The 11,532-nt window shown below is 46.3% G+C and overlaps 1 protein-coding gene and 1 long non-coding RNA gene across 3 annotated transcripts; one reads left to right on the forward strand and one right to left on the reverse strand.

The window, feature by feature from the left end:
* The first annotated feature begins 269 nt into the window (after nucleotides 1–269).
* LOC129604790 (uncharacterized) lies at nucleotides 270–4,779 on the forward strand. Its single transcript, XR_008695996.1, has 4 exons — nucleotides 270–785; nucleotides 959–1,539; nucleotides 1,774–3,833; nucleotides 4,641–4,779. It is a non-coding gene; the product is annotated as an uncharacterized LOC129604790 (long non-coding RNA).
* Nucleotides 4,780–6,862: 2,083 nt separating this feature from the next.
* On the reverse strand, nucleotides 6,863–11,450 carry b4galt7 (xylosylprotein beta 1,4-galactosyltransferase, polypeptide 7 (galactosyltransferase I)). Of its 2 annotated transcripts, XM_055512585.1 has the most exons (7): nucleotides 10,907–11,450; nucleotides 10,682–10,717; nucleotides 9,270–9,602; nucleotides 8,958–9,183; nucleotides 8,406–8,489; nucleotides 8,154–8,258; nucleotides 6,863–7,963 (listed from the first exon to the last, which is right to left on the reverse strand). In XM_055512585.1, the coding sequence occupies exons 1-7, from the start codon at nucleotides 10,957–10,959 to the stop codon at nucleotides 7,808–7,810; spliced, it is 993 nt and encodes a 330-aa protein (XP_055368560.1). In that variant the 5' UTR covers nucleotides 10,960–11,450; the 3' UTR covers nucleotides 6,863–7,807. The 2 variants fall into 2 exon arrangements, with proteins under 2 accessions (XP_055368560.1, XP_029020508.1); XM_029164675.3 differs by lacking the exon at nucleotides 10,682–10,717 and having other exon boundaries at nucleotides 10,907–11,449.
* Between the last annotated feature and the right edge of the window lie 82 nt (nucleotides 11,451–11,532).

Below are 11,532 nucleotides of genomic sequence, written 5' to 3' on the forward strand. Positions count from 1 at the left end.
CACACCTGACAGATTAGTGTGAAGTGTTGATGTTTGTGGCACTTTTTGTGAAACATTGTTGAATTGTTGAGCTTCATCTGATCTATTTGTCTCACTTACACAACTGCACTTTTATGAGCATGACATTTATTTTTAGACCAGCTGCACATTCAAGAGTCTTTTCCAGAGAACAATTACATGCAGCGGTACGTTTTTTCAGCAGATGAAACCTGAGGTTAGCCCAGCATGCAATTAAAATTCTTGAGCGTGTGACGGACAGGTCTATAGAGAAGAGTCACACCCAGTTTCACACACAGACGTTGGCTCGAGCCCAGAACAAACGAGGTGTGTGTTGTCGGTGTTTACATACCACAGCCAGACATGATTGACATTTGACAGGTAGCTTCCCTCACAGAGAACCTGCTGCCTCACGGTTAGGGCTCTTTTATTCCTTTGCAAGCGTGGATTGTTTTACAGTGACCCACTCAACGACAGCCACAAAGCTTCATTTACATGCAATCAGCTGATATCTGTCATGTGAACAGAAAACAGGGTTTCTGGTGGAGGCCTGAGGTTTCCCATGAAACCTGACACAGGCACGCTAGCGGATGCTAACAGATGCTAATGTGTGTCAGATGAAGGTTTGATACAGGACGGGCAGATGGAGCTGCTGAGCAGAGTGATTGGCTCAGATGGACCAATCAGGGGGACGCAGCTCACCTGAGGAACCTGCCGCTGGAGCCTCGGTCCATCTCGCGCTTCACAACACGCCGACTCACGAGGCGCCAGCCGTCACTGTCGCTGCGGTATGTTGATGGATGGCATCAGTAACTATTTGTGCCAGACGGGCTTTAATGGACACTTTAAAGAGTAATTTATGGACACTTGTCACGACCCGTTTACTGGTCCAAATGCCAAAGCTTTCTCGTTTCCTCCTGACTCATCGAGCTGTTAAAATACCTGTTATTACCTCTGACAGGTATGAAGACCTGCAGCCCGTTCTCCTTCGCGTTCCACATCTGTGACAACACACCGTGTTCATTTTCCAAAATGAAACAAACACTTCACGCTTCACGGCCGAGGACGAGCGGAATATCTGAGGAAGCTCACTGGTTCACACAAGTGTGGTCGTTACTCCTGTGGACAAACTCGATGGACGGTTGTTTGTTTTCCACAGAAGTCACAAGCTGAAGCTAACGTTACATAGCGAAGCTGTGGGAGGCTGGTTCTTATCTGATCCAGACCATTTAGGAGACACCTGTGGCATCCGGGTCCGTACAGTAGCTCCTACGAAGGAGGTCCGGTGCTGGTGGGCAGAGCGGGCCGACAGCTGCAGGCAGGAAGCAGAGGTGACAGAAAGGAACGCCTTGATTTATGGAGCGGAGGTTTAACGAGGAGGAGGAGCAGAGCAGCACAGAGCCCGGGATGGACACCGGGTCAGAACCGCGTCTCTCCAGGGGTGCTGAAATAGAAGCGATGGGATTGTCAGCGGTCCTCCGGCCCGCTGGCTGTTCACCCCCGGGCTCCGGTGCTGACAGGTGTGAGGAGGGGGCTGCTCAGGTGAGTGTGCTGGTGACAGACGCTGCCTTTATCTCCAGGTGGGGATGAATGCTGCTCGTTGCCCCCGGGCCCTTCCTGTAGCAGCGCTCATCCCAGCCCCCGGGCCTGAGGCCTCTGCAGGCTCTGGCTGAGGACAGAACTGCTCCCCAGTGAAGACAATTAGCTGCTAAACGCCTCCCTGTTCGCTGCTGTTTGTTTGTGTTGACGCCGCGTTTGCTTTGTGTCCCCGTTCAGACGTGTTTGGTCCTGGAGGTGAACCTGTGGGTCCAACGTGAGAGGAGCACAGGAGAGAACAGGTTGTCTCACACTGAAGCCCTGGGTGAAACAGGACGTGTGGCTTCTGATGTGTTTCTACGGAGAGACCATCACATGCTGCTTCCACCTCATTCTGCTTCACATCGTGGGTTCCGGAACCAAACTAGGTCCAGAGTTTGAAACAGGGCAAAGCCAGAATCCGACTGCAGGGCACCAACCGTGGATCATTTCCCTGCTTCTCACCCGGCCGCGTGGACGTTCAGACATCTGTGGACTTGTCGCTGACATATTGGAGGCAGATTTGTGGCGCCGGGCGGTGCAGGTCATTTACACGCAGCGCATGGTGACGGCAGAGGTTGTGCTGAGACACATCGTCCGTCCGCGTCCTCGTGAGCTCCCCGCCGAGCGGCCTGCTTCACATGGATATGTGAGGTGTCACTTTGTAATCGAGTCTTCTCTGGCTTTAACAGCCTGTGGAGATGAAGCCTGTCGGTCTGGGCAGAACTGTACATACTGGACATATAGAGCAAACACAAACTGACCCAAATATATAAGTTCAACAAGTTGAGTTTGATCTGAGTTTGTCAAATCTGGTTCAGATTTGATAACGTCCACGGCTACCATGCTAACGCTAACGGCTAGCGTGGGCAGATGTGAGTGTCTTGGCTGGTGCCAACTGTCACCGTTAGGTCAAAGGTCACAGAGTCAAACCTCCAGACACAAGCTGGACCATGACAGCACACGTCGCGCGGTGTGACTATGTCTGATCGTTTTAAAGGGTCCGATGTGTTCTCATGTATTTACTGCTCGTCCTGTAACATTGAGACAAATGTGGTTCGACGAGCTCCACTGTGACAGAACCACATTTGTGTTGTAATTCTTTGAAGGAAACTGTCAGTTTCTTTCATCTCCAGCACATAAACGAGAACACATGAACACGTGAAACCAACCCATTCATTCTGTCGCCATGTGACACCACAGTCTGGTTCGTCATTACTCACTGTAAGGAAATGAAGGAGGAACTACTTCACTGAGGATCTTAGCCAGTGCTACCATCAAACACAGTGGTTTCATTCACTGAGCTGTATAAAAATATTATCATAAAATAATTCCTTCTGTGCTTCAACTAACGGAGATGCAGTTGCTTCCACTTCGGTCCCTCTGCTGCAGGTTCTCAGTCAAACCCAGTGACATAAACAGGTTTCTGCCTTCATTCTCTGCTGTCCGTCATCACACTCTTAAATTACTGACAGATGTGTGAGTGACATCTAAAGGCTCTTTTCAGTCTGTAATTGGGGAGAATCTTGTAAATCAAAGGTGAGATTGAAGCGGGGACTCCCTGGAAGGCCCTGGAGGCCTGTGGCTGTGCAGCCCACAGTGAGAACCTGTTGCTGAGCTCGTCTGTCACTCAGCGCGTCAGAAGCGCCGGCGGCCGACGCTCATCTCCTAAACGGTAATTTATGTGCTGTTCCAGGGGACAAATTGCTGCAGGAGCTGCACCATTAGTTAAACTGCATTTCCCAGCAGCATGTTTCCACCTGCAGCACAGCTATGCCAAAAATGCCACAGCTCAGCTCAGCTCAGCACCGGGCCGGGTCGGGCCCGGTTTGGAGTCACTGAAGGACGGTGTCTGCTCGGAACACGACTCATCCCATGCACTTCAACAACAGCGCTGCAAATAAATGCTACAGCAGGTTAATCAGTGAGCTGATGGGCTGTGAAAGCGCTGCACATGGATGGGTTTTAGAATGGGTTCATATCAGCAAACGCTGCATCAGCATCAGATGCTGGAGCCAGATGTGATGTCACACTGCAGATGTGCCCAGGTTCCTCTTCATGCTCAGGGATGAATGTTGACTTGATATAAACCATCCCTGGTTCTGACTCCAGCTCCACTGTGACCTCAGAAAGGAACAGACCAGAACCAGAACCAGAACCAGGTACTGCGTAGCATCAGGTGGATCGGCGAGTTTCAACGTGGAGCGGTTTGAGTGATCCGTCATCACCTGACGCAGATCATCTCTGATCTCAAACACGAGGTGAAGACGTCTTTTCTTTCTTATACTCACCTCCAGGAATTTGTGAAATTAAGTAACAGCAGTGTAAAAATTTGATGGCGCACAGGAAGCTGCCTCGTTATTTACTGATCTTTAACATAAATGGCTTCACACCTTTGATGTTTCTGCTGGAGGAAAGAACTTTGCTAGTATTTACCTTCAAATACACACACAACCTACAGTGAAGTGACAGCAGCAGTTACACAGTAACTGAATGAATGAGTGATGAAACTAAAAACAAGTCATTTCCAATCAACTCAATGACGGATTTTATTAAAGAACATTTGTTAGTTTCTGCTTTTGTTCATGCTGCTGAGCAAATTCTCCGTAAAACCTATTTTGTCGTGATCCATTTGAATCTTATTTGACTGAAAGATAATGATATAATTGACACGTCATCTGTATAACTGAATATCTAACGGTGAAAAACATTTTATTTTATTATTGTCTTGCCGTCATATGTGGTTTTTGTTGCTGTTATTCGCCTGTGTAGCTCATCTCTCGTCGTCTTTGGTGCTCAGCGCCTCCCAGTGGTCAGACATGAAAGTGCACGTGCCTAAATGTACGTCACAACATATACTCTTCAACATTTCCCTTATTAAAAAACAAACCAATAAGAAGATTATTTTGTCAATATTACAGACTTGCATTGTGTTTTTGTTCAAATCTTAAAATTAATAGAATAATAAGATAAAGAGTCACTTTAAAGTAACTGGAAATGTTTCTACAGTGTTTACAGTCATTTAGAGAAAAAAACGACTAATTATTACTTCACTTCTGGCTGAACAGTGACTAAGCAGCCGTAGGTGTGACCGTCTGTGTCCATGTGCCCTGTGCTGGACCGGTCCACGGCTCCGGTCCAATGACAGACGGCTCCGGGAAAAGGATGTGGAGCAACAGACAGTGAAAAGGTTTCAACAAATTGGAGTCCAGAGCAACAAACGATTAAGTAGATTAAAGTACAAATCAGCACAGAGGAGACATACGTATATGAACAGTTCATGTTTTCAGGTGTTTGCAGTGAACAACCAAGTATATATACACATACACACATGCACTATATTTGTGTGTATGTGTATATATATATATATATATATATATATATATGTTCTCTATAGTGTGAGCATTTTTCCCTGTCAAATGTCTGTCAGGTTCGTTTCAGAAGCTTCCAACAGCAGCAGCCAATCAGAGTGTGACAGACGAGCGAGAGTCCGACCATCTGTGGGTGGACTGATGCCGACACACACACACACACACACACACACACACACACACACACACACACACACACACACACACACACACACACACACACACACACAAACACACACACACACACACACACACACACACTGCTTGCGTTTAAACTCTGATTAATTCAGGGTCTCAGCAGGTTTCAACGGGACATAAAGAGCTTGTTCGACCACTGTGAACACTAATTAACACCTTTTCTGTCTGGGAGCGAAACATGTTAAAGAACTTTCATTTTCCCGTGTTTCATAAACTTCAGTGCATCACAACACCACAAATTACTGAACTTGGTGAACACCAGGACTGGTCCAACTCTGTGGTTAAACATCTGCCCTCTCAGAACCAGACCCAGCAGCATGACTTCCCCCTGTGGTACCAGTCCAGGCCTGGACTCCACCAGAACCCAGAGGGTGACCAGCAACTGTTTCCACACTCGAATCCTCACGCTGCCTTTGGACCCTGAGGACAGAATGCATGCAGTAACGGGAGCCTAGTGAAGGTGAGCGGTGGTGATGTTTGGACCTGAGCATCTTAAACGATACTTCATACGAGCATGTGCATGGAAACGCACAGCGTTTCATTCACCGAGCGTGAACTTGGATCCTCACTCAGCTCCTATTTTTTGACAATTGCTCCATATTAGAAGCACAATCCTCCATATTCATTAAGAGAGGCTGAAAATTAAGTGTTGGCACCACATCTGTGCCTTCAGCGTCTATAAATACACATCACTCTTAGTTATTACTTTAAAATTTCTATTATGTTATATTACCACAGAGATGAAGAATTAGAACCAAGTGGGGAATTTAAGAAATTAGCACAAACCTGCAGCACGCGGCTGCTGCTGGAGTCTATTTGTGGCAGCACAGAGGTGTTTTTCCCATCGAAGCCACCTCCTACAAAAGGTGAAAATTGCACCCGGGGGGAACAGCTTTGAAAGGGGGGGTGGGTTGGTTCACCCCAACGTCTTTGTCTCTGACGCCGGCTTTGGCTGCAGCCCAGGAAACCCACAGTACCATCAGATTCTGTTTGTGTGTGAGCTGACAGGCTGTCGGCTGCAGGGAAACACAAGCTGCTGATCTCCAGCCGCCGAGCGCAGGAACAAACCTGCACACAGAAGCAGAAAACGCTGGTAAACAGGAAGAGGAAAAACAAACTGTGACTGTAAGTGAGAAAACAGGAAAATGTGTCTTAGCTTAGTTCATTAGCTTCCACATTTAACATCCTGACTACAAACCCGTCGGCTCCTGGGGTGAGGGTCCGCTCGGGCCATTGTGTGCCTGTGCCGCGCCGCCGCCACCACTTCCAACGTCCATGAGAAGCATCCATGGACGCTGATCTGCCGCGTGAACTTCACCTTCATCCACCTGATTCCAAACTAACGTCACACGGCATTTAAAGTTTGCACATCCCACATTCTGACACAAATCAATACTGAGCAAGTTCAAAATGTAATTAAAAACTAAAACTACATTTTGACAAGTCGCAATTCCAATATGATATCTTTATTAGTCAGACATCAGTGCCGTGCAAATTTAGTTTTTAAGCTGGAGAGGTGGTGAGAATGTGATTAAAGTCATGTTCTGTGGAAAAATAAAATGAAATAAAGGTCTTTGATTAAACTAACTGACAAACATGTCTCCTCAATGTAGTAATAAACAGAGTTGCAGAAGAACAAATACAGCTCTAACAACATCGAACATCAAACATGTCAAGGCTACTTATACATTATTATCCAGAGAGAAACACAATTACACACCTTTGATTAAATAAGTTTTATTTGACAATAAAACATGGACTGTGATCCTGAACAAACACGTATCAGAGAGGGTTTGATGGTCAGTCTGCTCAATCAGTTCTCACGCACAACCAGCAGATGTCGCTGTTCTGACTGTGTCGTGATGGTGTCGAGCAATGTGTCGATTTCAGCCCAACTGTGTCATTGTTGCTCAGTGATTCATGAGGCTTCGATTTCGCCATCTCTACCTGAGGATACGCGACTAAAGCTCCTTCAGCCAAGAGGTCTGCAGAGCAAAGGTAACATGGAGACACACCTTCATTAACGCTGGAGACTGAAAAGATTTATTTCAATAATTTAGGTTTATGTAAAAACATCTCAGTCCAAAAAGAAACTCAAGAGGTTTCACATAACTGAGTGTTTCATAAAAGAAAATGGGCAATGGACATAATAATACACAAATAACTGTTTATCTTTGGCAAATTCAAAGTTGAAAACAAAAGGGGAAAACAGATTTTAACACTTTCCATCAAACAGGTTTTTCTTTTCCAATCACTAAGCCTCTTTTTGGAGGAACACTTCCTTCAACATGAATCAAAGAACAGAACAGACCCTGGATGTTACACTGTGATGCACATCTCACATTAACATCTCCGCGCCATTTGCACAAGCCCAGAGTTTACACAGCGCCGGCAGGTACCACAGAACCTGGTTTGGACTTCAGTTCAGAACTGCTTTGGTTGGACTCAGCAGGAAACTCATAACTGCTCGCTGAGGTTTGAGTTAATCAGGTTTACTGTACCTGAAAAAGTTCAAGGTCCAACACATTGTACCAGACTTAGTTTCACTGAACGTGTAAATCGGTCACAAAATAAAACTGAGCTTTCATCCCACTCTGAACTAGAACCAGGCCCAGAACCAGCGCTGCCTCCGTCCCAGAGGACACGCAGAAGCTGATAGCGCTGCTCTATGTCAGAACACACCAGGGCGTCTGGTTTTGGTCACACTCCAGCTTGGTGTTGATGACGGTGCAGGGAGCGCCGCTGATGGTCAGCTCCTGTCTGGACTCCACCTGGTAATGAAGGTTCGTGAGCCCCCCCTCTGGATCCACCTTGAACTGCTCCTGCAGGAAAGCACATGGGGACAAACGTGTTCACTGGACACGGATCTATAAATGCTACTTCAACTTGACTCCACCAGGTGTCAAGTTAACACTACTAGTATTTAGCAACTGCACTAGTAGAGAACTAATGAAAACTGAAGCAGTAATTTCTGTGAGCTTTGGTCTGAGTCGGATTGATGGACTCCTGTACCTGTTTCTGAGACGCCACCCTCTTCTGGTCTCTCTTCCGCCAGGCTGCGTCATGGATGTGGTGGAAGGTTTTATATCCTGTAGTGATTCCACTTGGTCTGAACAGCTGCCAAAAGAAAGAACAAATGTGAAGAAATCTCAAAATATTTAGTAGTCAGGATGTTAGAGACACGAGTTTGAGTGATGAACTTCCAAACTGGTGAGTTTACACCTCATACTTAATGGCCTGTCATGGATGGAGACAAACACAGACCTGCAGACCAGCTTTTCTCAGCCTCCGATAGAACTCGTCGTCCTCTCTGCCCCAACCCCAGAACCGGTTTGACATCCCATTACACTGCGAACAACAAGAAACATGAGCCTTGTTCAGTTTTTTGCTGGGAGCCTGAAAGGGAACGCATTTGTAAAAAAGGCAGACTCAATGTTTCAGGTTCAACAGCTTCATCTGGTGGACGACTGCAGTTATTGAGCAGAAGAAAACTTCAAATCAACCCAGAGATTAAAACGAATGTTTAGGTTTTAAAAGACTAATCTAGAAATCAGACACTTTCATCTGATTTATTCTACCTCTGCATGACATTTAGTGAACACTGAGCAAATAAATAGGAACCTGTGACTGTTCTAAAAACTAAATTAACCCTGTTTTGTTCTGGGTTAACATCATTTATTGTGAATAAACCTTTTTAACATTTGGCCAATACAGAGTTGGGAATCTCTGCGGAAACATGTAAATGGAAAGTCATAATTATAGAAGCCAACCATACACTAGCATCATGATCATCGCCAGCGTGGAGCAGACCATTACCATGTAGTAATGTTTCTTAGTGAGCAGCAGGATTCCTCCGACGTAGGTTTTGTAGTGGTAAAGCGGGTGCAGCTCAGGCGAAGCCACATGAAAAGGTCCATCTGCAGGAAAGCCATAGTCCAGGGCATCATTGAGGGGCAGCAGGTCCACATCATGCATTGCCAGGTAGTCAGTGTCGTTGCCACTCTCCAGGCAGCCCACGTTGATCAAGGATGCTCGGTTGAATCTGAAACGAGGACAGAGAATATTCAAACTCTGCAGCCTGGAGGGATGCATCAGGTGCATCCACCAGAAACCGCTGAAAGAATTCACCTGTAGTGATCCACCTGGTTGACGATAAGGATCTTGTGGCGGATCTTCTTCTTCCTCAGGAAGGTGTGCATGAAGGGAACAAACACCAGCAGCTCCTCAAAGCGCTCCCTGAAGGGGACCACGAGCGCCAGTTTGTGAGGACCCCAGGAGGCGTCGTCTGCTGCAGACACCTGACAGTCAGCCGTGCAGGGCGGCTGCTGCCCCGCAGGATGTCTGTCCGCTGGCAGGGACATGTCACCTGAACAGCTGAGCTGCAGCCACAGCAGAGACACCAGCACCAGCACCATGCAGAGGCCGAACAGCTTGTAAATGGTACAATTACCTGACAGGAACCTAAACACAGCAGAAGAGCACGAATGTCAAAGCCACAGAAGAATGACCATTAAAACAACATGCAGCTTCATGAGGTCAGAGTTTATTGGGAAGAAAGTCCACAAACCACAGAAAACTCAAAGATGCAGAACATGTCTTTTTTCATCACACATCATCTGCAGAGCTCAGTCCATTTGGTTTCCAGAAAATCTGCTTGATGTTAAATTAAATGTAACATATGTTGAGTTGCAGTTCCCTGGTTTTATACTCTCAGAAACTCCCAATTTCCAAGTTTCCCTTTATGCATAAATGGTTCTTGCTTAAGTCTGGACATAAGCCCAAGAAGAGATGGACCCTGTAGGTATACCTTCCTACTGCCAGTGAAGGTTAATCCTGTTGATCCGTAAAACAGGTCTGAGCTTTACTTAATTCAATTTTAAGATCTGGTTCCAGTAGTTGTGCTTCTCCCCCACTCACTCACTCTGTCCTCACCTACAGGTATTATCGGACTCAGAGCTATGTGTCTCTGATGGGCAACTGCGGATCAAAGCATCCTGCCTGTCAAGTCTCTGGTCCAAGAAAGGTTTCTTCCTCGTTAGAGAGTTTTTCCTCTCCACTGTTGCTGTGAACTTGTAATTAAAGGCTTGCTGTATGTGGGATCTGTTGGGTTTACTTGTGTAAGGTCTTAAACCTTACCTTGTAAAGCGCCTTGACATGCTGCAGCACATTTCTAGATAAACATGAACAGGTCCTGTGTTCTGACCCAATAATCACAGCTGATGCTCTTCTACTAGTATAGAAAAAGCTCTTTGTGCAACAAACATACCACTTCAAAACAAACCAACAAGCATTTCATGGCAGACGGTCCCAAACTGTGTCTCACACAACCTGAAGTGACATAAGTTCTAAACAGAGCATCAGTAAATTGGGTTTCATGAAAGCAAACCAACGTTTGAGTGAAGAAAGCATGAGCTAGACTTAACAGCTTTAGGCTTAATTAGTTTGAGTGTCATTTTCGGCTTTACTTCAGAACACGGAGAACTCTGTGACGGTCCCTGAAGCACAGTTTGGAACCAGCTGCTGGCACTAAAACTACTCACGTCTGTTCCTGATGAGGAAGTTTAGAGCTCGAGTTTCTTTGAAAACGTACAAAAGGAGGTCAGTATCAAGAATCAACCACAAAGACACACGTCCGCAGTTTAACGCGACACAACCCCAGAAAACAGGCTACAGAAAACTATGGGGACACAAAATAAAACAGTCGATACAGCAGAGGAACAAAGCGGTGTGGAGCCTCTGTTTGCTGTCGGACAACAGCGTCTTACCGTCTCTCCTCCTTGAAGTACAGCACCGGCTTCCTCCTCGATGAATACATCATTTTCACTTCTCTTACGATTATGAAACCTGGCAGGCGTCGCTCGGACGAATAGAACTGTTGTCGTCCGTTCTTCACGCCTCCATCCTTTCATACAAACTGTCCTCCATGTTAACCACCTCCAACACCTGGAAACTGCCCGGCGGTTTAGGTTTATAGCTTGTAAACATGTACTCAGTGAAAGACAACGTTCAAATCCATCCTTGTCTCCGCTCTCTTCTAGACGCGTTAACCATTAGCTTACAGCTGCTAACCGCTACTGTACACGTAGCATGTAGCGGTTCGCGCGCTCCGCTGCTCCGGGTTCTCACTGCAACATGTTCAGCTTTTGTCGTGTCACTATTTGCGAAACTGTCAAACACGGAACATCCGGTTTCCAGATAAAAGTTTAAATTAACACAAGTCACAGCTAAAATACCCCACTACAACCAACTCACGCCGAAGCGTAAGGTATTGCAGTCCTTCTAAAAGAAGACTCCGACTGGAAGCGAAGGACCTTGGTAAAAATGGTTCCTAGCGGCGCTGCGTTCCATTAAAGTACTGCAACAGTCACTACAAACTCTGTCTCTTCTTTAT

Source organism: Betta splendens, chromosome 10 (assembly GCF_900634795.4).
Source record: "Betta splendens chromosome 10, fBetSpl5.4, whole genome shotgun sequence".
NCBI lineage: Eukaryota > Metazoa > Chordata > Actinopteri > Anabantiformes > Osphronemidae > Betta > Betta splendens.